This window comes from Mauremys mutica, chromosome 1 (assembly GCF_020497125.1).
Source record: "Mauremys mutica isolate MM-2020 ecotype Southern chromosome 1, ASM2049712v1, whole genome shotgun sequence".
Taxonomy (NCBI): Eukaryota; Metazoa; Chordata; order Testudines; family Geoemydidae; genus Mauremys; species Mauremys mutica.
This window is the reverse complement of record NC_059072.1, coordinates 225,352,932-225,378,915: the sequence shown is the minus strand read 5'-3', so window position 1 is coordinate 225,378,915 and position 25,984 is coordinate 225,352,932. Positions and strand designations below refer to the sequence as shown.

The 25,984-nt window shown below is 38.4% G+C and overlaps 1 protein-coding gene across 1 annotated transcript in view; it reads right to left on the bottom strand.

The window, feature by feature from the left end:
• ADGRG2 (adhesion G protein-coupled receptor G2) overlaps nucleotides 1-25,776 on the bottom strand; it is a 71,732-nt gene extending 45,956 nt beyond the window's left edge. The window contains 14 exon segments of the mRNA XM_044998758.1: nucleotides 220-240; nucleotides 816-887; nucleotides 2,472-2,517; nucleotides 4,141-4,175; nucleotides 4,444-4,476; nucleotides 4,581-4,625; nucleotides 5,518-5,559; nucleotides 6,056-6,094; nucleotides 6,364-6,390; nucleotides 6,488-6,532; nucleotides 10,544-10,576; nucleotides 12,626-12,679; nucleotides 22,746-22,982; nucleotides 25,659-25,776. Of these exon segments, the coding sequence (XP_044854693.1) occupies nucleotides 220-240; nucleotides 816-887; nucleotides 2,472-2,517; nucleotides 4,141-4,175; nucleotides 4,444-4,476; nucleotides 4,581-4,625; nucleotides 5,518-5,559; nucleotides 6,056-6,094; nucleotides 6,364-6,390; nucleotides 6,488-6,532; nucleotides 10,544-10,576; nucleotides 12,626-12,679; nucleotides 22,746-22,982; nucleotides 25,659-25,776 (847 nt within the window).
• Nucleotides 25,777-25,984: the final 208 nt, after the last annotated feature.

The window sequence follows — 25,984 nt, the reverse complement described above, 5'->3', positions numbered from 1 at the left end:
AGGTGGTGAAGCATTGGAATGGGTTACCTAAGGAGGTGGTGGAATTTCCATCCTTAGAGGTTTTTAAGGTCAGGCTTGACGAAGCCCTGGCTGGGATGATTTAGTTGGGGATTGGTCCTGCTTTGAGCAAGGGGTTAGACTAGATGAGCTCCTGAGGTCCCTTCCAACCCTGATATTCTATGATTCTATGTTTATATATACAGTAAGTCATATACTTACCATTTTTACAATGACTTATACCTACAAAGAAAAGTAATGATCAGAAATAAAGGTTGCAGTACACATGCAGCTCTCTTGCATAAATCCAATACAGTAGCATTGAAACATACTTCTATTTCATTTGTCCATCAAACAATAGTCAGCTCAGCCAATAGCATTGCAAACTTTCACACCTTATTTAGCCAACCCTCCTCAATCCTGTTGTATTGGTACCATTTCTTGGGGTGAGCCAGTAGTTCAGTCTTCATTCCCAATGAATTCCTGATTTCTCTGCTGAGATTTTCATCTCATGCCAAATGTGAAGCATGGTTTATGTTTTTTGTGCTACACAATAAAAAGGGCTAATATATCTAATGCACTTTTTTTTTTTACTTTAGTAGCTGGACAGCCATCAGAAGGCAGTGACTTTAGGTTGTTGGATGATCCAGTTTTGAATCCTATTTTACAAAAGTAAAAGGTTCTAAGCCAGTCCTGTGGGGCATTTTTTAAACATTGTTTGAAGCTCTAATTATTTTATAAACTCACTTCATTATACAGTATTACAAAAATACTAATACATTCAGCTCACTGTTTAAATTAAAATAAGTTTGCCTTACCATTTATGTTGGCAATGGTTGGTAGAGTAACACTGTCAGTTACATTGAAGGTTCTATTTGTAGCTAATTTCTCTAAAAGAAATAAAGGTAACTGAATTTATTAAAATAGTTAACACTGTATTAAAAGCAAGACATTAGAAAGACTCAGTTTAGATTATTTAGATAGTAGCACAAAGCTCACAAGAATGGACTTGTCTCTTTCTCTGTGTTGGTACAGTGCCTTAGTCTTCTCAACCAGGGGTACGCATACCCCTGGGGGTATGCAAAGGTCTTCCAGGGTGTACATCAACTCATCTAGATATTTGCCTAGTTTTACAACAGGCTACATAAAAAGCACTAGTGAAGTCAGTACAAACTTAATTTCACATAGACAAAATGAGAAAGTAAGCAGTTTTTCAGTAAGTGCTTGTGACACTTCTGTATTTTTATGACTTATTTTGTAAGCAAGTAGTTTTTAAGTAAGGTGAAACTTGGGGATACACAAGACAAATCAGACTCCTGAATGGGGTACAGTAGTCTGAAACGGTTGAGACTAGGTTGAGAAAAGGTTGTGCCTTAGTACAATGAGGCCCTGATCTTGTTTAGAGTCTGTATGTGCTACCACAATGGAAATAATAAATAGTAAGGATACGGTAAATGCCATAGAGCAAGTTTAGGGACTATCTACATGCTTTTATGCCTCAACCCTGCAAAAACTGCTGGCCATCATCATTGTGATTTTCTTGTATTCTGTGTTCACACTGCGATTCAAATTGTGTCTGACTGAATAGTTTAAAGCCAATGCCTATCCCACTCAGGCTAAACCAATCTGTTGGATTCATACATATGTTAGAAGATATTAATTTCCAAACTTGTTTTGAACTCAGTTTTACCTTGTACATTTGATTTGGCCAGTTAACACTATGTTTGAAGAGTCAGTTTCTTGAAAAAAAAACACCTGTTTTTAAATCGAGGATGTCATCCTCAAACAATTTTAAAACATTTTGGTTTTTTTTCAGGAAAGATGGTTCCTGGTCCAACATATCCTACAGTCTTGCCCCTTCACACTCTGATGCTCCAACCACCAGGAATACTTTGTGTGCTGCTACTGCAGGTCTGAGCTGCACACCGTGTTAGAGATGTATGACCCATCATATTGATACTACCCCTTTCATGCATAGGTACAGCAGCACCACACGGGTTCTGTGGCCACACAGCACTCTCTTGTTCTGAAATATTGTTCCATACTTCCTGTTCTACTCTGTGAGATAAATGGATTTATGCTTTACTGAATCATGGCCTCAATTCACGCTCCCATTACCTTATCCTAAAGGCTTCACTGGATAACAGCAGCCAATCAAAACAAACTGTAAGATCTTGACAAATACCATAAACTGAGTCAAACTGGGCCTTGTCAATAGCTGGATTGGAGGCTTTCAGGTATTTAGGAGCCTGTGGATTATCTGTGCAGCAGATAGTAGCTGCTAAAACTACAGAACATTAATGGGAACATTTTAATCAAACAGAAGTTAGGAAATTCAGAGATAGGGTTCACATAGCAATGTTAAATTTATCCCTTTCATTTACTGCATGCTTTGTGATGGGTCCTGTAGGATTAAAATCTCAACTTTAATGTATATGCAATCAAATCATATGAACACGATACAAAACCAATACCTGCTGTGGTGGAGAAGTTAAATTCAGGGATATTAGAAGTTTCTGCAGAAAAAAAATAAATACAAGAATTTCTAATAAAAAGCCTGTGAAATACTGGTTATATAAATGAGCTGCCAAGTCACTTTCTGATTTCTAGTTCAGACTCTCCTCTTGTTTGTACTTTCATGAATCAGTAATAATTTATTTTAAAAGATGAGTGAGTTGCTTCAGAATAAAACTTTTGCAAGTGAACGGAGAATTAGGCCTCTGTCTCTAAATTCAGAGATCAGGAGAGTGAGTTAATTATGCCCCTCTTGTTTATCATAAGATTGACCCAATTTAAACCATTAAACATATTCCCATATTCCACCATGATGGACACCATTTAAATGTGTGTAATGAAGGAGGTGGATATTTAAAATTGTTTCAAAAATATTTTGAGTAGTTTTAGCAATTATGACACAGGGCCAAAAAGGGTTAAGTAACTTGCAGGCTAAATGACCCAAATTCATATGGTTCATTAAAGACATATTAGAGAAATATATAAATGCTAATTAGGGCTATTCCTTATAAATAACTAACATAGCTATGTTAAATAGACTAGAGCTTTGAAACACAAACCTGTATTGTTAGAGAATTAGAGGTAGCACTAATTATATGTGTTTACTTATATCTTGTTAGATGTTAACCATCTAAACAAATGGTTCCTGTCTGTTTCTATATTTACTGATGCACAGATAAAAAGGGAATATTAACATTTAGATGGAACTTGGGTGTAATAATTTCATTGTCTATACTTCTCTTTGAAGCTTGTAGTAATCTGTCTATGAACCGCTTAACGGATAATTACCTTATGCTGATGAATGCGACTAGTTATCTGTGTATACACAGGAAATAGGTAATTCTACTTCAAAGCAAATATTCTTTACCTAAGGACTGCATGCTGTCCGGAAAATATATAAAGGGCTTTTGGGACCTGATCCTTTCACCTCAGATTTGCTTAAGCTTTGTCAGGGGAAGTTTGAGTCGCAAGACTATGGTCTCCAGTGCATTCTGGATCACCATGATATTGGAAATGGACATTGGACTATAACCTGATAAACTGATTCTGGAAAGGAATCTTTGTAACTTTGAAGCTCACCATCTCTACTATGAAACTGACCTAAGGGCTCAATGCATTTCTGTATGTATAATGATCTTTTAACCAATACTCTCTCTCTCTTTTCTTGTAATAAATCTTAGTTTAGTTAATAAGAATTGGCTGTAAGCGTGTATTTGGGTAAGATCTGAGATATTCATTAACTTGATGGGTAATGTGTCTGATTCTTTGGGATTGGTAGAACTTTTTCATATGATGAACAAGATTTTCAGTAATCCTCATCATATGTGACTTGGTGGTCTGGGTGGTCTGGTTTACTTTAAGGGAACTGTGATTTTGGCTTCTGGGTAACCAGTAAGTTACTGTAGAAACTGTTTTGTTGCTTGGAAAATCTAAGTATCAGAATAACCACCAGTTTGGGGGATTATCTGCCTCATTCTTTGCAGCTTGTCCTAACTGAGCAATCTCAGCGTGGCCCCTAGGACCTTGGTCACAGCAATCTTACTGAATTCACTATTCAACACAGAACCAGCATTCCGACATATTTTCTAAAATACAAAAAAATGGAGAAAAATACTATGTAAAGATAAGCTGGTTTGACTCCAGCCATATACTTAAAGTTCTATCTAAAAAGGAAAAGTGTTTTGTTTGATTAACAGTATCATACGAATTTCATATTTTCAAAACTCTATCAGTGCAAACTTAATGGAAGAGGGTGGCTAACCAGCCAAAATGATAAACATTTTAAGGTTGTGAAAATAATGATCATGGGCCAAATTTAACACTAATTTAAACAAGTACAACCCTACTGAATACAAGAGAGTTTTGTCTCTTACACCAGATCTGAATTTGGCTCTCATTCTAAACTTCATACTTGTGTAAAATAATTCTCACCTTCAGCACTTGTTCTTTCTAGTGAAGTTGTATCTGAGTAATAGAACAAAAATAGAAAAAAGTAAAAATGTACACAATAAAAAGGTGAGACAAAAGCTGAATACATCAAAATATGAGAAATATTAAGAAAATCTTGCCTGAAGCATTAATGGGGTAGGTGATAAAAGTAATGATAGAGGATTCTGCAGCAAAATAAAAAAATAAATAAATAATAATAGAGAAGCATAACATTAGTGCTTAAATTTTTGTTTGTAAGAAAATGGGGCCAGATTTTAAGCTCACTACGCCCTCAACTGGGGACAGAATTTCAAAAAAGTTAAGACTCCACTTTAGGCATCTGAAGGAAGTAGCCAGATTTTCAAAAATACTTAGAACCCACAGAGAACAAGAGGTACTGAATACTTTTGAAAATTTGAATAAGTGCTTGAATGGGGACTGCTGGTAACTGAGCTTTTGTGGAAAATTTTGCCCTTGGATATTTGTCCCATGTATAGCAGATTAGTCTGGTGCAGCCTGCCCAGTAGCTATGAACTTCCCCATCATTCTTCTACTGAAGCTGTGACAGCCCTGCCAGTCTAGTCCTGTGACTCTCTTGCAAAGATAACCAGTTGTTCTGAATTGTGGTAATTATGTGTAACATGCTCATATAATTGTCCATTGTGCCTACATACAGCCATTTTTACTAAAAATTGACAAAAGGATGCATATAATTGCTTCAGCTATATACATGAAACAGAAGAAAATGTATCCATAGAAGCAGGAACAGAGAAAACCAATGTTGAGGTGAAAATTTTAATCAAACACAAGTTGGGAAATTCAGACAAAACTGTAACATTAAATCCATTTCTTTCCATTACTGAATGTTTTATGACAGGACCCTGTAGGTTTACAATCTCGGTTCTAATGTATATATACAATGAAATCATATGAACTTGGCCTACAGTAAGACTGATTGCTAATGTGAAATACAATAGTAAAAAAAATATTTAAAATATTAGAACATAGATTCCCACAGCTCATAAACCATGCTTTTATGCCATTCAAAATACAACTTAACACAATATAAAGGCTTACCTATTGTTGTGGAGAAGTTAAATTCAGGAATATTAGTAGTTTCTGTAGAAAAAATAAATAATTTAAATGTAAGAATTTCTGATAACAAGCCTATATAATACTGGTCACTTAAATGAGCTGCCAGGTCTCTTTCCCATTTTTATTTCAGACTCTCCTCCTGTTTGCACTAGTATTAATCCATAATAACTTGTTATAAAAGATGATTGAGTTACTTCAGAATCAAACTTTTGCAAGTAAAAGGAGAATTAGCTCATCTGTCTCTAAGTTCAGAGATCAGGAGAGTGGGTAAATTATGCACCTCTTGTCTGGAACATTACTGACATAATTTAAACCATGAAATGTGTGCCCATATACCACAATAGTGGACACAATACAAATGTGAATAATGAATGTGTTGGATATTTAATAATAATTCCGAAATATTTTAAGTGGTTTTAGCAAGCTCACTGAATTCACTTTTCAAATAGAACCAATATCCCTAAATATTTTCTAACGTACAAATTAATTGTAAAAAACCTCCATAAAAATAAGCATGTACCTGTATGGTTTGACTTTGGCAACACACCTAAAGTTCTGGCTGAAAGGGAAAGGAGTATATTTTGGATAACTGTAAAATATCAATTTAACCGTTTTTTTTTAAAACTCAGCCAATGCAACCTTAACTGTGGAGTGGCTAAACAGCCAGTATAATGAACCTTTTTTTCAAAGTTCAAAGTTGGCCAAATTTAGCCCTGGTTTAAACAAGCACAAACCTATTGAACACAGTGGAGTTTTGTTTGCTTATGCCATATCTGAATTTGGCCTTAATTCTGCAATTTTTATTTGTGTAATACATATAATTCTCACCTGCAGTGCTTGTATCTGAACTTGTAGCTGAAAAATACAAGAATATTAAAAAATTATAAAAATGACAAAATAAAAAGTAAAACAAGCTAAATAGATCTAGATATGAGAAATATTAATTTCTTGCCTGAAGCATTAATGGGGTAGGTGATGAAAGTAACAATAGAAGATTCTACTGGAAAGAAAAGAAAAGAAAATAGACAAACATAAAGTTAGTGCTTTATTCATTTATTTTTTTCTAAGAATGTCAGGGCCAGAGTTTCAAACTCTCAAGATTAGTAAATGGGGACAGAATTTCAAAAAGCTAAACCTACAATTTAAGCACCTAAAAAAAGGTGGCTAGGTTTTTAAAAATACTCAGTATAGATTGAGAACAATGGGTGCTGAATACTTTTGAAAATCTGAATGAGTTACTGAATGGGAGATGCTGGTAATTGAGTTCTTTTGAAAATTTTGCCCTTGGTGTTTTTAATACTCATGAAAGACAGAGATTAGTCTTGTACTGTCTGGCCAGTAGCAATGAACTTCCTCACCTTTCTTCTGTTTCAACTCAACCTTGAGCTGTGACAGCCCTGCTAGTCTAGTCCTGTGACTTTGCTGAGCAAAGATCACCAATTTTATTGAAATATAGAAAACTGTAAGTAATATGAATTATCTATTTTGCGTCAAATTAGCTGGTTTTGCTAAACATGAAAAAGGATGTAAATAAATGTTTCAACTACATACATGAAACAAAAGAAAATTATATCAGTAGAAGCAGGAACAAAGATATACAGGAAAAAAATCAGGAATATGTGCAGCAACTTATTCTTCAATGCACACAGTTAAAATGTCTTTCCCCACATTGCAATACAAGAGTAAATAGTGTTCAAAGTGCAGTGTAGCTCAGAGGACAATGTAGCTCAGGTACAACTTGTGATATCTCAATGATGACTTTGAAGGGCTCTACACAACTGCTTGTCAAAGTGTCAGTAGACACCAGTACTATGATTTTTTCTGAAGGGCTTCCTAACAAGGTGATTTGTCATCACAGAAACAAAACTGATTCCCATCTATTGAACTGTAATACCACTTAGTGGGAAGACCCATGAAACTACTACAAGATCTATTACAGAACTATTAACAAATTCAACCTCAAAGCCTGGTGTGGGTATACCACAGGGTAGAGAGCATGCTTGAAATTTGCAAGTCAGATTCTATGGCATGTATACATTAATACACATTCTATTTTACTGTGATTTTTTTTTAATGTAAAAAGAAAAAAAATCCTCTACAGTTCTTTCCTATCAGTTGGAGATAAAACCAGTGACTGATGATACTTTTGCTTGAATTATGGCCAAAAAAATTCTCACTCTATTACTCATGGCTTTTAACTGTGAATTACAGATGTGAGTCAGGTTTTTTGGTATTGTAACCTGAAATTCAAGGAAGAAAAGGAAATGCCCCTCAATGCTAACAATAAAATGCACATACTCTGTAATACAGCCTTTATAAGAGTCATCTCAACACAATCACAAAGAAAACTTGTTTTGCTCTTTATTTGTCCCTGGTTAACTCTTAATGGGCAGGAATTCTCAGACATTTTTATACTCTTAATAGAGAGATTCTTGCCACTGTTTAGTCTATTTCCCATCCTAGGTATTCTTGGCTTGAATCTCCCTTTACACGTGTAAAACTACAATGAAGACATAGAGTTAAAACAGATGTAATTGGGAGGAAAATCAGGTCCTACATCATCTACATTTAAGGATTACGAAAGAGAGGAAAAACATATATATTTTCTAAGACAAATTAAGAAATGCAAAAAAAAGTTATGCAAAAATGAGCATGAGTCTGTTTGGTTTAACTCAGGCAACTCACTTAACATTCTGGAAGGGAAGTTTTGTTTTGTTTTAATAGAATATTAATTTAATATTTCAACAAATGCACTTTCCCAGGCATCTTTGGTACCTTATTTCAAGTGCAGATACTTCATGTTAGGTACAAAAACTTTCTATGGATGATTACAGTAATTTCATAATATGTCATTTCTATAAAATATAATTTTGTACACTAAATGGGAATTGTTCTGCAATTTGCTTGAAAGGTCAGAATATATCCTTATGCATTAAACTGTTGTTACAAAATGGGTCAAATATTCTTTTTTGATGTTATATTCTGCTAATTTCTGAGGAAACTAATCCGACATCTGTACCTAAAGCCACACTTCCCTCCTCAAACAAAGTTTCTTCTAATATAATCTGGCAATAGAGCATAAACGCAAAATACAATAATTCCATAACTCGGGATGGCATATATTTTGTTCCCCATTTTACCTAAAGTATTATTTACAGTATAGAACCACCTCCATAAAAACAGTCTTTGTTTCTTCAGCTTCTAATATGACTCCTCTAACCAGTGTCAAAAATTTCTGGCATTTATTATCCTCTGGTAAAGTAAAAAAAGAGGCCCAACCCACATTATAAAACATTAGCGAGACAAGGTGGATGAGGCAATATCTTTGACTGGACCACCTTCTGCTAGTGAGAGAGACAAACTTTTGAATTACACAGAGCTCTTCTTCAGGTCTCAAAACATGACAGTCATTTGTAAATGACCGAGCAATGTCAAACTAATAGCTTCGGTATATGCAAAAGGCATCTCTCACTGTCAACCAGCTAGGGTAGGTTCTATTAATTACAAGTGTGACTATTTTTACATAGAGATTATTTTTAAATATTGTTGTTTTTACATTTGTTTGGTACTTGGAAGAATTGTGTGTTGCCAGCCATGGAAAGTGAAATCTTCTCTTCATTCCCTTTATTCTCAGAACAGATACACTGCTACGTTCGTGGGGACCACCGGCAGGTGAGCAGAGATGGATTAAGGTTTCCTGGGGCCCCTCCCTACCCCTTCCACCTTCAGCCCTACCATGGCCCCACCCCTTTCTGTCCTTTCCCTGGGGCCCACCCCTGTTCCACTCAGGGTCCCCTCCATTCCACCCCCCCCACAACCTGTTTGCTACTTTCTGCCCCCTCACTGCAGCCCCAAGACCAGAAAAGCTCTGTCCCCCTGCCACAGCCCCAGACCACAGCAGGGAGTCAAAGCTCCCCCAGCCCATATGCCATGACAGATAGCAAGAACTTCTCCAGTCGTAGGGCTGCAGCGGGGGTCCCAGTGCTGGGGCTTTTCCTGCTGCCCCCCCGGCTTCTGCCAGGGTTGGGGAATGCTAGGGGATTCTCCCGCTGCCCTCTGGTGTCTGCCAGGGAGTGGGGTCAGGGCACAGGGGCTTTCCCCTCCCTGCCTGCTTGGTGGCCAGTTCCGGTACCCCCAGTTGGCCGGGGCCCCTGGGCACAGGCCCCATTGGCTCAGTGGCTAATCCGCCACTGCAAGTGAGACAGGCTTGTTCAATCTCTTTACCAGTTCAATCCTTGGCCTACACTGATGCTGCCAAGAAGGATGTCAATCACAGCAAACTGAAGTGAAGTTTATGATCTATTTGATTGTCCAGAAAGAAGTCACATAGGCCAGGGCATGGCAGTCACATGATAATATTATTTTAACATTACTCAGGTAGACCAGATCAGAACCAGGGATCTAGAGGTGAAAGGCTCTATATTATTTTATTATGTTACCATCAGTCCTAAGATGTCCATTCCATCTTTCCTATGATGACTTATGTTCATAAGTCACTCAGAGTATATTTACACCACATCTGGGAGCAAACCTCCCAGTTCAGGTCTACAGACTCATGCTAGAACCCTAAAAATAGCTGTGTAGACATTGCTTTGACATTGTGACTTGGGCAGGAGCCCAGGCTATTTTTAGCTCACTAGAGCTAGCCCCGCTAGCACAAATCTGTGCTAGCTCCCAAATGCAGTGTGGACATTACTCAGGAGCTTTTAAAAAGCCAACCCTTCATTCTCACATCTCCAAATTCCAATGTAATCGTAACTACGGAATTGCTAAATTGCTGCTAGCAAAGTGGGGTCCTTGCCCCAGGCTCCTAATGCTATGGTAATACAAATAATAAATAAAATAACAACAAAGTATTTTGAGGTTTTGAAAAAATGTCCTAAGGCAAAATTCAGCACTGGTTAAAAACGCACAAAACCTCACTGAACATAATGGAGTTTTGTCTGCTTACATCAGGTCTGAATTTGTCCCTAATTCTACAGTTCATAGTGGGTAGAATAATTCTCACCGGCAGTGCTTGTCTTTTCTAATGAAGTTGTATCTGTGAAAGAAATATAACAATAATAATAAAAAAATAAAATAAAAAGGCAAAATATAGGGTAGATACATCTAGATATCAGATATGTTAATAAAATCTTGCCCGAAGCGTTAATAGAGTAGGTGATAAAAGTACCAATAGTACTGATTCTGCCAAAGGGGAAGAAGGTTGGGGAAGAGGCCTAAAATTAGTGCTTTCATTTTTTTGTAAGAATCTGGGCCCAGATTTTCAATTGCTCAGCACCTATAACTCAGGACAGAATACAAGAGCTCAAGATCCAATTTAAGTACCTAGAGATGGCCACATTTTAAAAACTATTCAATATCCAGAAGCTGACATTCAGAACAATAGATGTTGAGCACTTTTAAACACCTGGCCACTGATTAAGTGCCTGAATTGAAGTTGTTAGTAGCTGAGCTCTTTTGATAATTTTGTCCTTAGTTTTGTTTAGTACTCATAAAAGAGAGAGATTAATCTGGCCAGTAGCAATTAATTTCCCCACCACTATTTTATTGCAGAATACAGCCCTGCCAGTATAGTCCTGTGACAATTTTGAAAAAAAGATTCCCAATGATACTGGATTGTGGCAAACTATACGTAATATGGATTGTTTATTGTACCTTAAATTAGCTGTGTTTGATAACAAATGAAAAAAGATGTAAATAAATACTTCAGCTATATACATGAAACAAAATAAAATTATATTAATACAAGCCATGAAACAGAAATGCAGAAATGTTTGGGTTTTTTTAAAAGTCAGGGATGTATGCAAAAGCTTATTCATGAACACACACATGTTAAAAGTATTTCCATACAATATAGTGTAGAAGTAAATAGTGTTCAGAGGGCAGCCTAGCTCAGATGCACCATGTGACACCTCAGTGACAACTCTGAAGGGCTCTGTTTGTCAACAACTGTTTGTCAATCTGTCAGAAAAGACCAGTACTATGTTTTCCAAAGTGTTGCTAAGAAGGCGATTGTCATCAAAGAAACAAACATGATAAATGTACTAAAAATAATGATTACATCAGTTAAGAGAGAATTGCACACAAGACATAAGCAACCTATTTCATGATGCAAAGGAGGACAAAAAGCTTCTGATTCATAGGTTAGATTATTTTGGAAATAAATTTATTTTGGCCTACCGTTTTACAAAATCCCTTGTTCAGTACACCGTTACTTCTTGCTCATGGGATTAACAGCTAGGCACAAATCCTTCAACTTTAAGGATTCTGATGGACTATTATGATTACAAATAATTTTCTAGGACAATTGAGGAACCCAAAAGCAGGGATTAGAATGAGTGTACATTGCTAATAGATTTTGTCTCAGCTGGCAGTGGGACAGAGGATATTCTGTGAGCAACCAATAAATGAGGCATTAGTATGGAAATTGCACCTTGGCCTTACCTACAGCATTTTCTTTAGCATGGGTATTCCGTTAATTGAAAATGTGGCAGATGGGGACCATTCTGCACAGCAAGGCTTTTTGTAATAAAAATACATGAGTATATACAATTATTTCTATTTAAAAAGTAACAATATGCCAAAAATGTTTCAATAAAGTGTTAAACAGTAAACAGCGAGCTGTGTGCTTGTGTATCAATTTTGTCCACCCACATTCTGCTATAAATAATATTTTTATGGATAATGTTTATCCCCCGAACATCTTGAAATGTGTTTTTGGTATTTCTACCAGCTGTGTATGTGTGGTGGGAGGAAATCTCCATGTTGTCTTCACCTTCCCTTCTGTCCCCCACGAATTATTCACTATTCAGTGGGCTGTCAAAGGCTATGGGCCAGGCAACTTGAATGTATCATTCCATTCCTGAGAGAGTTACTGCTAAATTGGAGTGATTGCACTAAGAATAGAAGAGTTTGTCTAGATGGTATATACAATTTTATTCGTATGAAAAAATAAAACTAGACTGATGAACTATAGGAACTTATTTACACAGTAGCTTCTTTGCATTACTTCAATTATCATGAGGCAGACACTTTTCTGCCATGAATTTTCAATAAATCAGAGTGTTACAGTTAGTGATTTTCTTACCAGATATGGTTTCTGAAGATTTTGCAGCTGATGATCTGGAAGTTACATCATTTGCTGTAGAGAGAAAAAATTAACACAGTTTGTTAGGGGAAGCTGAATCTATTCAGATAAAAATATAACCGTCTTTATTAGTCTTCCATTCAACTGTGTTAACTGGGAGTATTCACCAGTAGAGGGCAATACCTAACTGTTAAAAGGACTTTAGCAGAACCTCTCTGGCTCCAAGAGAAGAGAGAGAGAAAAAATCTTAGTAATATAGAGAGATCACTCTGAGGTTCACATACTATTAAAAAGAGTCTCTTTTCTATGGAAATTAGACAATTTGTATTACAAAATGTAAAGAAACCTCAGTTCATTTTTGCTGGACATGATATGTTGAGCTAAACTAAAAGCAGTAATTATGAAATATATCTAGATGAAAAATTTCCTGAGAGATATTAAAGCATCCATCTATGTTTTATGGCCGTTTTCCCCCACATTGCTTGCTAGTTTTAGCTAATATTCTGTCCTATTGATAAATAAAAGGATTTTCTCAAGGAAAAAATCCAACATAAGGGCCAAATCACTTCAGTCTCACAAATAAGTAATCCTATTGAAGTCAAACTGACTTCAGTGGAGACATTGATTTAACTGAAGTTACACCAGGGATTAATTTTGTCTGTAGGACTATCTGAGTGAGACAACCATGGCCAAGTTGGAGGCCATGAAAAGGGGCATAGTGAAAATTGCCGTGTAAGCCAAATTGTTATGATTCAATATGAAGTATGAAGATCTACTATTTATTTACACTAAAATCAAGCAGCCACAATGTTCCTGAGTGCAAAAAAGCAGATATCAGTTTTAAGACCTATAGAGGATAGGATCAAAGTCAAGTTACAATATTTAATCCCATAAGAAGTGTGTTCTAGAACTTTGTGTTCTAGAGTTGTTCTGTGGAAATGTTTGGGTTTTTAAATATTATTGTGATTAGGCATTATGCCATCTATAAAACTCTTCCTAACTCCACATTGGTCTTTATGGAGGTTCTTTAAGATGTAATATTATTTAAGTAATATGTATAATTAACTTTGTGGAAATAATAATGATGAGATGCTAAACAAAACAGCTGCTTGTGAAGGTGAATGGAATACTATATCAATTATCTTCTTCTACTTATCCCATCAACTGGGGTTGCCTCCATGCAAGCATCCACCATCCTCATCTGTCCAAAGCAGCACTAAAACTCACCTGCTTTCTATCTTCTTTGATGCAATCCAACCATTGCTTCCTTGGCTTTCCTCAGGGTCTCTTTCTACCACCCTCACCTGCCATGCTATTTTCACCAGGTCCCCTTCATTCATCCTCCGCCTGTGTCCAAACCTGTGAAGTCACACTTCCTAGATTTTGTCAGCCACATCATGGATTTTGACTTCCATCCTAATACTTTCATTTTGAAATGTGTCTCTTCGTGTAACTCCTATTATGGTGCAAAGACGTCTAATCTCAAAACAACCATAGGCGTTGAACCTATGATCCGTTTATCGTCTATCCTGCACCATAAGCATTGCAGGGTGCAACATTGTTCTATACAGTTGGGCTTTTAGTCTCAGTGGCATATGCTTATCATATACAAACCTTGAGCTGTTATTCCACACACTCCCCACTCATGTTCAAACTCATCATCTTCCGTGACCCAGTTGCCAAAGTGCTTGAACTGGTCAGTCTACTCGTTAATCTCTATGTTCATTTCCCTGAGGCACCTCAAATAACCCACAGGTCCTCAGTATTATTCATGTTCATTTTCATGTCACGCCAGTTTAGATGGTCATACAACTGGCTTGTTATGTCTGCTAGGTCTTCTTTGAAGGTGCCCTTCTTGCTGTGTCATCTGCATATAGCAGCTTCTCACCTTTTCCCATTGGGATCTTCCTGCTTATATAGTCCATCAATATGATAAACAGCAGTAGCCTTATAACCAACCACTTTCAAAGGGACTTGTCATTTCAAAAGATTTTCAGATCACTGTTTTAGGTAATCTATATAGTGCATTCACCATAGTTATTAAATCTTCCAACACTGCATATTTCCTCAGAACTGGTGTCAGAATTCTTCTGTCTACTTTATTTCCAATCCTACTTTATTGTGTGAGTTTCCTAGATTTATAAAAGCCCAGAAGCTCTCCTGTTGGTACTCTAGCTGCTTCTCTATCCTTTGCCGAACTACAAACACAGGATCTGTAGTTCCTCATTTTTTCCTAAAGCCAAACTGTTCTTGTTCACGGAGGGGTTCCACTATTGCCCTAATCCTAGCATCCAAGATGTGTCTCAGTATCTTCATCTCATGTAACAATAGCTTTATCCCTTGGTAGTTTCCACATTCATGGGTGCTTTCCTTCTTGTGTATTGGGACCCAGACAGACCTGCACCAGCCTTTGAGAATTCTCTTGTCTCGCCATGCAGCTTTAACCACCCTGCTCATCCATCTTATGCCTCTCTAATCCAAGACTTTCACCAGGTCCTTTGTCACTGCCTTACTGTTATTCATTTCCTGGGCTGCATTTCTCATCTCCTCTGCTATGTCAAGCTCAAGTACCACATGTTGGCAACTCTGCCCTAAAAAGGTTAGCCTCATTTAAGAGACTCTCAAAGTATTTTTTCCACAGCAACTTCACTTGTTCATGTGTTTTCTAGCAGTCTCCCCGATCATCATTTACAAATGGTGTTATAATACCATCCTCCTTCCCTCTGCATCTTATTTTTGCAATGCTATACGTCTTTTTGCCAGCCATCTGGGGATTGTTTACAAGGTTGGCATACAAATCATCTAGGGCACTCTCTTTGATCTTCTTCATTGCCTGCTTGGCAGCTCACTTTGCTTCTTTGTATTTATTTCCATTTACTCTCAATGTATTCATTTATTTTTCTTTACATAACATTTTCTTTTTTCAGATTGCTACTTGCATGTCATTAATCCATCACTACTCCTTTCCTTCCCTGCCTTTTCCTGATCTGTATTGTCCATAAACCTCTTCCACTACAAAATCCCTGTTCTTTTGAGGTGGTTCCACTCCTTTTCAACCAGACATTTATCCTGTACTGCTTGCACAAAGTTCTCTGACGGACTTCCCTTAACTCCCGTACTTTAATCTCATTTCTTTTGAGCTTAGTTCCCTCCTTGTCCAACACTTTGCTGGAATTTTTGCCATAAGAGGTTTGTATTCAGTGCTACCATCTCGTTAGGTATCACTTTGCAGTCCACAACTCAATTCCTCTGAGATTTCCTTACCAACATTATATCAATTTGGCTTTGGTTTCCACCACTGATGTATGTAAACAAATGACTCGCTCTCTTTTGGAACCAAGTATGGGTTATCATCCATTGGTTGAAGATACAAATGTCTAGTAGCACTTTCCCTTCCTATTTATAGTGCGTAGACTGCATTTTTCCTAAACACATTTCACAGTACCATCTGTTTCTGGCTGTGTGTGCATTCAGATCTCCCAGCCTCGGGGGCTGCTGTGTCCACTACTGTCTGCCAGTCTTGGAGGAGACTTTTTTTCCTCATCACATCCTTGTTGAGGTGCATATGCTAATATCACAAACATGACTCACTCTTTAACTTGGACTCATACAGCCATCAGTCTGCCACTTACTCTAGTAATTTTCAAACACCATCTTCTTCAGCTCTCCTCTAACAACCACCCTGATTCAGTTATGCCCTCTTTTGTCACCCACATGGAAAAGTTTGCAATCTAAGCCCAACTCCTTTGCTGTGTTCCCTGTCACTGTCTCCTGTAGACACAGAACATGATACCTCTCCTTACCATCAGCTACTTCCATACCTTTTCAATATAAAATTATAAAATATGTAAATTAATGATTAAGATGGAAACAGCTAAATAAGCAGGGGCGGCTCCAAGCACCAGCGCAGCAAACGCGTGCCTGCGGCGGCAAGCCACAGGGACAGCCTGCCGGTAACTGTGAGGGCGGCAGTCAGGCTGCCTTCAGCGCCTTGCCTGCGGGAGGTCCACCAGTCCGGCGGTTTCGGTGGCAATTCGGCAGTGGGTATACCGAAGCCAGGGGACCAGCAGCGGCAGATCACCCGCACAAACGCCGCCGAATCTGCGTGCTTGGGGTGGCAAAAAACATAGAGCCGCCCCTGTAAATAGGCATTATTGGAATCAATCTGTGAGGTTTAAGTGGGTGAAAAGGAGAATTATGCTCCAGTGTGCATGCAAACTAGCACAAAAAGTAAAATCCATGTCCTGCATAGGCTTGCTCACCACACGCCCAATCTTGCTAAGTGCTGAGTACCTCTTGCCAAGGTCCTCAGTTCCAATTAAATTAATGGGCATTGACCATACTAAGTTCCTTAAAGCATCCCACATCTTGAAACGGTCAGCATCTTGCAGGATAGGGCCCATGGAACTCACACCTCTTCTGCCCCCTACAATAGTTTTGCTAGCATGAAAACAACTGTGTGAAGGGAACATGCGTGGGAGGAGCAAACAGATGAGCAGCAGCATCCCTTTCATATAAAAACAAAATGTTACTTATTCATATTCTCTAGGACTAAGGCCCCCTACTCAGGTCACACCAACCATATGAACAAATTTCTACTTTCACCTCTCCTCCTCATTCAGCCCACTGTGTGGATTTTTTAGTGTTTATCAGGTCAAGCCCCATTAATCACTGAATGCAATAGAATACATAAAGAGCCAGTTATTCCTGAAGTAATAAACGATAAGCCAGTTGCAGATCTGGAGGCACCACATGCAAGGGGACAGAGCATTTTCTTTTGGATCACAAGCCTGCCTCCACTTCTCCGACAGCAGTGTGAGGAGTATGGGTAGGAATTATTACCGCGAGTGGGGTTTTCTATTTGTCAAAGTGCAAGTTTAGGCCCATTGTTAGTATTTTATATTCTAATTTGCCACATAATCACTAGATGCAAAACCGTTTCTTTGTTGATCAGGTTTTTGCCATTTCTCAACAGAAATAAAACAAGCAGATCTTTCTGGATAAACATAACTAATACTTTTTACATTATCAGATTTGTGAATATCAGTTTAAGACTGTGTAAAAAATAAAATAAAATCTATGCATTATTCAAACTCTCCTAAAATTTTCAGATCATCTCCCACATTGTTGGACCTAAATTCTAGGCAAAGAAGTAGCCAAAGTTTATTTTAAGAAAGCTAAAAAGTAGAGTCTAAGATTTCCCCATGGCTGACACACAAAGTGTTCGATAACAAAATCTGTACTAGTGCCAAGGAGGGAGGATTTTCCTCTCAGGTTATTAATTTGTAGAGCTAGGGAAAGAGAAAATCCTTATATAAATAACTGATGTCATCATCTCCTCACATCTTTTTCTAGAGTAAAAAAATATAATTATCTTGAACACCACAATATGAATTTACAATGGTGGATTTTCGTATTTTCAACTAGCAGAGATTGCTACATGAGGCTCTCATCAGCTGTGTGTAGTCTAAAGAGAAAAGAGCATTCTTCAGACTGGTAAGTCTCTCCCTCTGTACAAAAGAAAAAACAGCATATTTCCAGGGGATTTTTTAAGAAGAGTCAATATCACAAACTGAGTTAAGATGGAGTTATGGTCAATACCATTCCTTATTAAACAACAAAAGCAGTAACTCCTAGCCTGTGCTGGTACCACTTCACACTGCTCCTGCACAGACAGGCCCTAAAGCCACAGTACCCACTCCAGGAGAATTACCTCCATGTGCAAGAACAGGAAGAAGGCTTTCTGAGGTATAAATCAAGCTTAGCAGTTTTTACACCACTATCCTCCATGCTGCCACTGTATAAGGTTTTCCTGGGGAATAAGATTCCTTGCATCACAACAGCACCCAGTTTCCATAATGTCCCCTTAAAGCAAATGGTAAACAACATAATTTAGAGCAACTCTGAGTTGCAGGGAGGATAAATTTGTTAATATTGGTGAGGCATTTAATACAGTAACTCCTCACTTAACATTGTAGTTATGTTCTTGAAAAATGCGACTTTAAGTGAAACGATGTTAAGCGAATCCAATTTCCCCATAAGAATTAATATAAATGGGGAGGGTGGGGTAGGTTCCAGGGAATTTTTTTTTTGCCAGACAAAAGGCATTATATAAATTTTAAACAATTTTAAACAAGAAATGTAATACAGGTATAAGTTTTAAACAGTTTTAAAGAAACAATTTAATACTACAATCATCGCTGCTGAGTATGAAGCTTGGTTGAGGTGATGGAGTCAGAGAGTGGAAGAGGATGGATTGTCCGGCTGCTCCTCTTGCTGTCCTTGCAAGCACAGGCACTGACTGTGCCAGGGCAGGGGGCTCAACCCTCGGCCCATCCACTCCAACCCTTCCCCACAAGCCTCCATCCTTGACCCCCCTCTTCTCCCCCCGCACCTCCTCCCCCTTTACTTCGCATGCTGCGTCTTCGCTCCTCCGCCCTCCCTCCTCTCCCTTCTGAACGTTGATTGCCGTGGGCAGGAGGCAGGGGAGGGAGCGGGGGAGCTGTGCCAAGTCCGCGCTCCTCCCCCCTCCCTTCTGGCTCCTAAATGCTGCAAGCCAGCTGATTGCCATGGGCAGGAGGCGAGGGGAGGAGGGGGAAGGCGCTGACCTGCAGGGTCTGCCGGTGGGCGGGAGGCGCAGTGCGGGGCGGGGGGTGTAGGGAGGCTGCCAGCTGTGGAGAAAGCAGGCAGCCAAACAACGTAATACTGGAGCATTGCACAACTTTAAACGAGCGTGTTCCCTAATTGATCAGCAACGTAACAACGAAACAGCATTAACCTGGATGACTTTAAGTGAGGAGTTACTGTACCTAGCTAAATAGATAATACTGACATACTAAAGGCTTTTGTCCTGTCTTATTTTGCTTCCTATTCATTTTAATTGAAGAAACTGAAGTCATCTTCATAGCTCTAACCTTTCGAGTTTGACTTTCCAAGTCATAATTTTCTTCTAGCTCCATGCTAAAGTGAAAAATTTCAAATTTCCACTGCAAAAGTCTGTATCCAAAAAGAGAACTACACAAATTTTCTGATTTTGAATAGAGCTTGAATAGAACAGCTTATAATACAACACAGGACTACTTCAGCCATATCACTGTATCCTCTGTTCGTGTCCTATTTTACAAACTAGGCTGGGGCAGGATTTGGATGGAAGTTTTCCAAGGTACACCTTGGCAACTGAACAGGGAACACAGTCTTCTGTGATTTATATTTGGCCAATGCCACAGAATGGTGTTAGTGAGTTCGGTGTTGTGTAATACTGAAATCTAGCTGATCAAGACTGTACATTATTTAGATATATATATTCTAATGCCTGAAGGGACATAGACTGTAGAACTTCCCTGAAATAATTTTTGTTTCAGCTAGAGCATACCTTTTGGAAAAAAAATCTAATCTTGATTTAAAGTTGACAGTGATGGTGAATCCATTATGACCTTGGGAAAGCTAATTATCCTCACTGTTAAAAATGTACGACTTATTTCCAGTCTGAATTTGTCTAGCCTCAATTTCAAGCCATTTGTTATACTTTTCTGTGCTAGACTGAAGAGCCCAAATATTTGTTCCCCATGTAGATACTTATAGTCTGTGACCAAGACACCCTTAGCCATCTCTTTGTTAAGCTAAATTGATTGAGCTCATCACTGCAAGGCTTGTTTTCCAGTCCTTCAATCATTCTCATGGCAGTTCTCTGAACCCTCTCCAACTTATCAACATCTGTCTTGAATTGTGCACACCAGAACTGAACATAGTATTCCAGCAGTGGTTACAACAGTGCCAATTACAGAGGTAGTATAACCTCCCTACTCCTACTTGAGATTCCCCTGTTTATGCATCCAAAGATTGTGTTATACTTTTTGGCCACAGTGTTGCACTGAGATCTCATGTTCTGCTGATTATCCACCATGATCCCAAGTTGTTTTCAGATCACTGCTTCCCAGGATAGAGTTTCCCCCATCCTGAAAGGATGGCCTACATTCATTGTTCTTAGATGTATACATTTACATTTGGCCATATTAAAATGCATGTTTGCTTGCACCCAGCTTACCAAGAGATCCAGGTTGCTCTATATCACTGACCTGTCCTCTTTATTATTTTCCACTTTCACAATTTTGTGTCATCTGCAAACTTTAACAGTGATGATTTTAGGTTGAGATATCAGGTCAGGAACGGATTAGGGTTTTGAGGGGGCCCTGGCCAGAGCAAGTGGGGGCCCCTCCCCACTCCTTCTGCCTGTAGTCCCTCCCCCATTCCCTGTCGCTCCTGCCAGGGAGCGGGGTCAGGGCACAGGGGCTTGCTGGGCAGGTAGGCGGACAGGGCAAAGCCCCGCATCCCAACACCACTACCCGGCTGGAGCACCAGGCAGGCAGAGCAGGGCAAGCTCCACACCCCGATGCTGCTTCCTGGCTGAAGCATTGGGCAGGCAGAGCAGAGCAAGCCCCCACGCCCTGATCCTGCTCCCCAGCAGGAGTACCAGGTGGGCAGAGCGGGTCAGGGCATGGAGAGGGGCATTTTTCTGGAGGCCCCCAATTGGCCGGGCCCCCTAGGCGTGGGCCCCGTTAGCCCAGTGGCTAATCCACCACTGTATCATGTGACTGAGAAAAGATGTTTAACAGTGTAGGGCCAAGAACCAATTCCTGAAGGCAGATCCCTAGTGTCAGAAGGTCATTTAGGCTCTCAGGTATATTATGTTAGGAACACAAATATAGATTGGTCTTAGAAAACAAGATCTGATAAAAAAAATTGTGCTGAAAATCTTTCCACTGAAAAATACAGTTTAATCAAAATTGAATTGTTTTTGTGGAGAAATGTCAATTCCAACAAAATAATTCTATCTTCCAGCAAGAACTGTCAAAATGAAAATTTTTATTTCAAATAGAAATAAAATGTCATTTTGGTTTTTTGGCTTTGTATTTGTATTTAGTGTTACTATGACACTACCACTGAGTGGAAATTTCTGCCATGACTGAATCTCAGAAGCTTTGCTCATGAACTAAACTGAACAGCTCTAACACAGAAAGACCAATTAAGATACTATTTTAAATGGTTAAAATAGTCACTCCAGCCATATATAGATATAAAACAGGTACACTTAACATCATATTAAATGCTCAGATTCATATTTAAGCCAATTTTTCTGGTAAAAAGGCAAAGTGCTGCTAACAATGAATAAACTACCACAATTTCTGTCAAAGTAAAACATCCTGTCACACAAGATAACAATAATGGTGAGGAGTAAAAACCCAACTCTGAAATTCTTCCACACACATAAATTCCCATTTACTTTCCATGTAGATTGGATCCTCAGGTGCATATGATATTTTCAGAGCAGTTTTAGTTTTACATCTAGGGCTCATAGTGAGTTTACTTTTGTTACTGGCTTGGTATAATCTAATGATAGAATAACCACCAGTTTGGGGTGAGTCTGCCCCTATTTCTCAGCAGTTTGTCCTGAATTGGACATCCTCAGCTGTGACCTACTGAGGCACGGTGACACTTGTCACTGACTGTTGGGGAAAAATCAATGGGAGACAACCACAAAGGTGCTTGTTCATCAGGGGCCCATTTCTCGTGACAAATTAGCAGTGAAAATGGCCAGCTAATTCAGACGCCCTTGAGAGTTGTACCAGGCAAACATGGAAAAAGTAGGCATAATATCTTTACCCCTGCTCTGACATTACATGACCTTTCAAGATTTCCCTGTAAATGCAGGGACTTATCATTTAAATAAACCCCATTTGAGTGCACCTCTGATATAGCCTAGGGGCTGTGGTGAAGCTGATTACCTCATTTTTTCTGGCAGGCTGATTTTCAAAGATCACTTTGATATCACAAAAAAGAGAGGACAATGAAAAGCAGGAAGAGAAAGAGAAAGGTCAAATTTAAGCTCTTCTAATGGATACAAAGCACAAGCTATGTGAGTAAGCAAACAGGGACATTAAAGTCACAGAATTTTCCCCATGTTTAGTCATCTGGTTGAAACACAAACGTTTCTATAGGTTTTTAAATTTCTAAATTCAAGAAAAAATAGTAATAGGAATGACGAACTAACTTCTTTTTTCAGTCCCAATCTGGAAAAGACTCTCTGTCTTGCTTGTTTCATGCCCCAAACATCCAAACTGTCAATTGTCATGATCTCCCATAAATCAAAGTTCATAGCTTTTTGCAGAAATAGTACTACCAGGTCTTTTTATATTATATACAAAAGCAGTCCAGGGATTACTAGAAATCACTAGCTTAAGTTACACACAGACTGTGAATTCTTTCAGAGCAGGCACATGAATTCCTGGTGACAGAGACCAAGTATATTCACATACAGTCTTAAAAACAGTTCTTTATTTTCCGAGAAAACCATCCTGAGCTAAATTTAAAAAAGGTAACTTTTAAATAAATTCTTTTATAATGACTTTTGCACAAAAATCCCTTACTGTGCTTTGATCATTTATCTTAATGAATAAGCAGAAAGGTAATTGAATTGTCCCTGTTAAATAGTGATATCTGAGATTACCAGTTTTTCCCTATACTTAAAATCTGTGTAATAATAATGGTTGGCAAAAAAATGACTTTTCAATGGCTTCTACTGTAATAATACTGCACTTGACATCTTTCATGAGTGTGAAGCACTGTCTCTCAATATATTCATCATCTCTAACTGACACAGGAGCTTGGATTCTCAGTATTTTCCCAAACCAGGAATTAGCAATTAAATGTGCTGTACCAAGAACCAATAAAACTATTGGAAACATGCAGATATTTTCAAAGGAAAATATTATTTTAAATGACTTACTAGTTAAGTGAAAAATTGTGTTACATATTAAATACATGCATACTCTTCGTGTTTCTGCACAGATAATTAAGTGCATAATAACTGGCATGTATAAGCAAATGTAAATATCTATTAGTAAGTAATTAGAAACAACAAACACAGGAGCAGATCCTGTAAATATTTAAGCACCTGAGTTATTTACATTAGTAAGGCTGCAATAGAACTGACTACTCTCATGAGTAAAGTTGATCAAGTGTGTATATGTTGCCGGGATCTGGCATGTAAGTAGCAAGAGAAGTCATTAATTTACCTACAAGTGCTTGTCAATTGTTAACACATCTGACAAGAGCCATTATAACTAATGAAGTCATTGAGCATTGGCCTCCTAAACCTAGGGTTGTGAGTTCAATCCTTGAGGGGGCCATTTGGGGATTTAGTTGGGGATTGGTCCTGCTTTGAGCAGGGGGTTGGACTAAATGACCTCCTAAGATCCCTTCCAACCCTTATGATATACCTTCTGCATCTTGTAATTTTTCTTCACTGGAGTTTAAAAAGACAATCAAGGTACTTTTTTTAAATGGTTCACATACATTTTTCTTGAATGACTGGGAAAATTGAAAATAAAATTTGTTTGCTTAAAGTTACTTTTGTCCCTCCTTTTTGCCCCCAGATCTATTTGTATATCTGGGGATAAATTATGCCACCTGGTGTGGGTATTCTAGAAGTCAGAGACAGTGCAAGAAGTCCTTCTCAACCTTCTCTCCTAGTGTATACAGACAGGGAAAAGGCATAATTTGGCACCTTATATTAGGGATGATATGAGGTAGGGAAGAACAGCTAGTGCTGCTGGCAGTGCTGGCAGCCAAAATGGAAATATTTCCGGGTGGTGTGAAGCTAGGGACATTGATCACCCCATTTGCCAAGTTAGGTGCACTGGAGGGAACACTGGCTACAGCTGTTGTGTAGGTGTGGGAAGGGAGACACCTCCACCTGCTCCTCCAAAGCTCTAGAAATATTATGTCTTTTATAAAGATAATGGTTCAAGGCACCTCTGCCTGAGTGCGTGAGTAAGAGCCATCTGGAGAACTTCAGTATGTTCAGAACTAGTCCATCATATCATTGTACCAAATTCCACCCCCTGTTATAACCCACTATAGTCAATGCTAAGTATTAGAGGGGCAGCCGTGTTAGTCTGGATCTGTAAAAAGCGACAAAGAGTCCTGTGGCACCATATAGACTAACAGACGTATTGGAGGATGAGCTTTCATGGGTGAATACCCACTTCGTCGGATGCGTGTATTCACCCACGAAAGCTTATGGTCCAGTACTTCTGTTAGTCTATAAGGTGCCACAGTACTCTTTGTCGCTTTTTATAGTCAATGCTGTCAGACCATTTGCTGCATTTGCTAAATGTGTTTAAATTTCTAAAAACTCTTACTTCCTGGAGTGTAAATACATGACACAGCATAGGAATCAGTTTCTAAAATTAAGCATAAGGCGTTATAAAATACATGATGTATGAAACATTTAACCTTTACCTCTAATATATATCACTTTTCATCCTTAGATGTCAAAATGCTTTACAAAGGAACACAAGCATCATTATAAAAGGAAACTGAGGCACAGAGGTGTGAAATCACTAGTCCAAGGTCATACAGTCAGTTAGTGACAGAGCTAGGAATAAAACCCAAATCACTGGTCTCCCATGTCTATTGTACCACATGCACAAAACAATGCTGCTTCCCTTATTTTTATTAGAAACAAAATAACTCTGTGAAGAATATCCATAAAATAGTTTATTATTATTACCAGAAGCAGCATAAAATTGCCAAATTCTGATACATGATTTTGTTCCTCACCTCCTTTCTCTGCGCTACGCCCAATAGCCAAAGAGTGGCAAAGAAGCTGTTAAACCACCTTTATGGTATATTACTATTATATAAGTTGTATTTTATTTTTCTCACCCATAACTAATTAGAAATTACTTATACCTGATGTCCTTATTAACAATAAAGAAAGAATGTAGATGTAGGATATTCAAAAATGCTCAGATTTGACCTAACTGCTCCCATTGATGCTATGGGAATATTACCATAGATTTCTATGGGAGTGGAATTTGGCCAATCATAAGCATATGTGAAAAAAATCCCACCCATAAAATTAATAATGATTATATACTCTCTCTCTCTCTCTCACACACACACACACACACAAACACACACACACACACACTCTATCAATGTTGGATGAGTAAGGAAAAAGATATCTTACCTATGTCCGAGGTAGCCAGAAACACGTGAAGTAAAATGATAGCTAGAGAAATCTTGAATTTCAGTAAAAGCTCCTGGACTCTGCCAGCATAGCAGTGCTGCACTCCACAGGCAATCATTCTAGAACACACAAGGGGAAAAAAAATCATATTCTATAACAATGATCAGCAAAAGGACAGGATTGTAGATATTACATTAGATGATACTTCCAAGATATGGATGTAAATCTTTTCAGCTCTGGTATTTCTACCCAAATGGGCCTTACATTCTTCCTGTAGAGGGCTAGAATGTGGAATGACCCAGAAATTCTTGTTAAGCTTCTCTTTT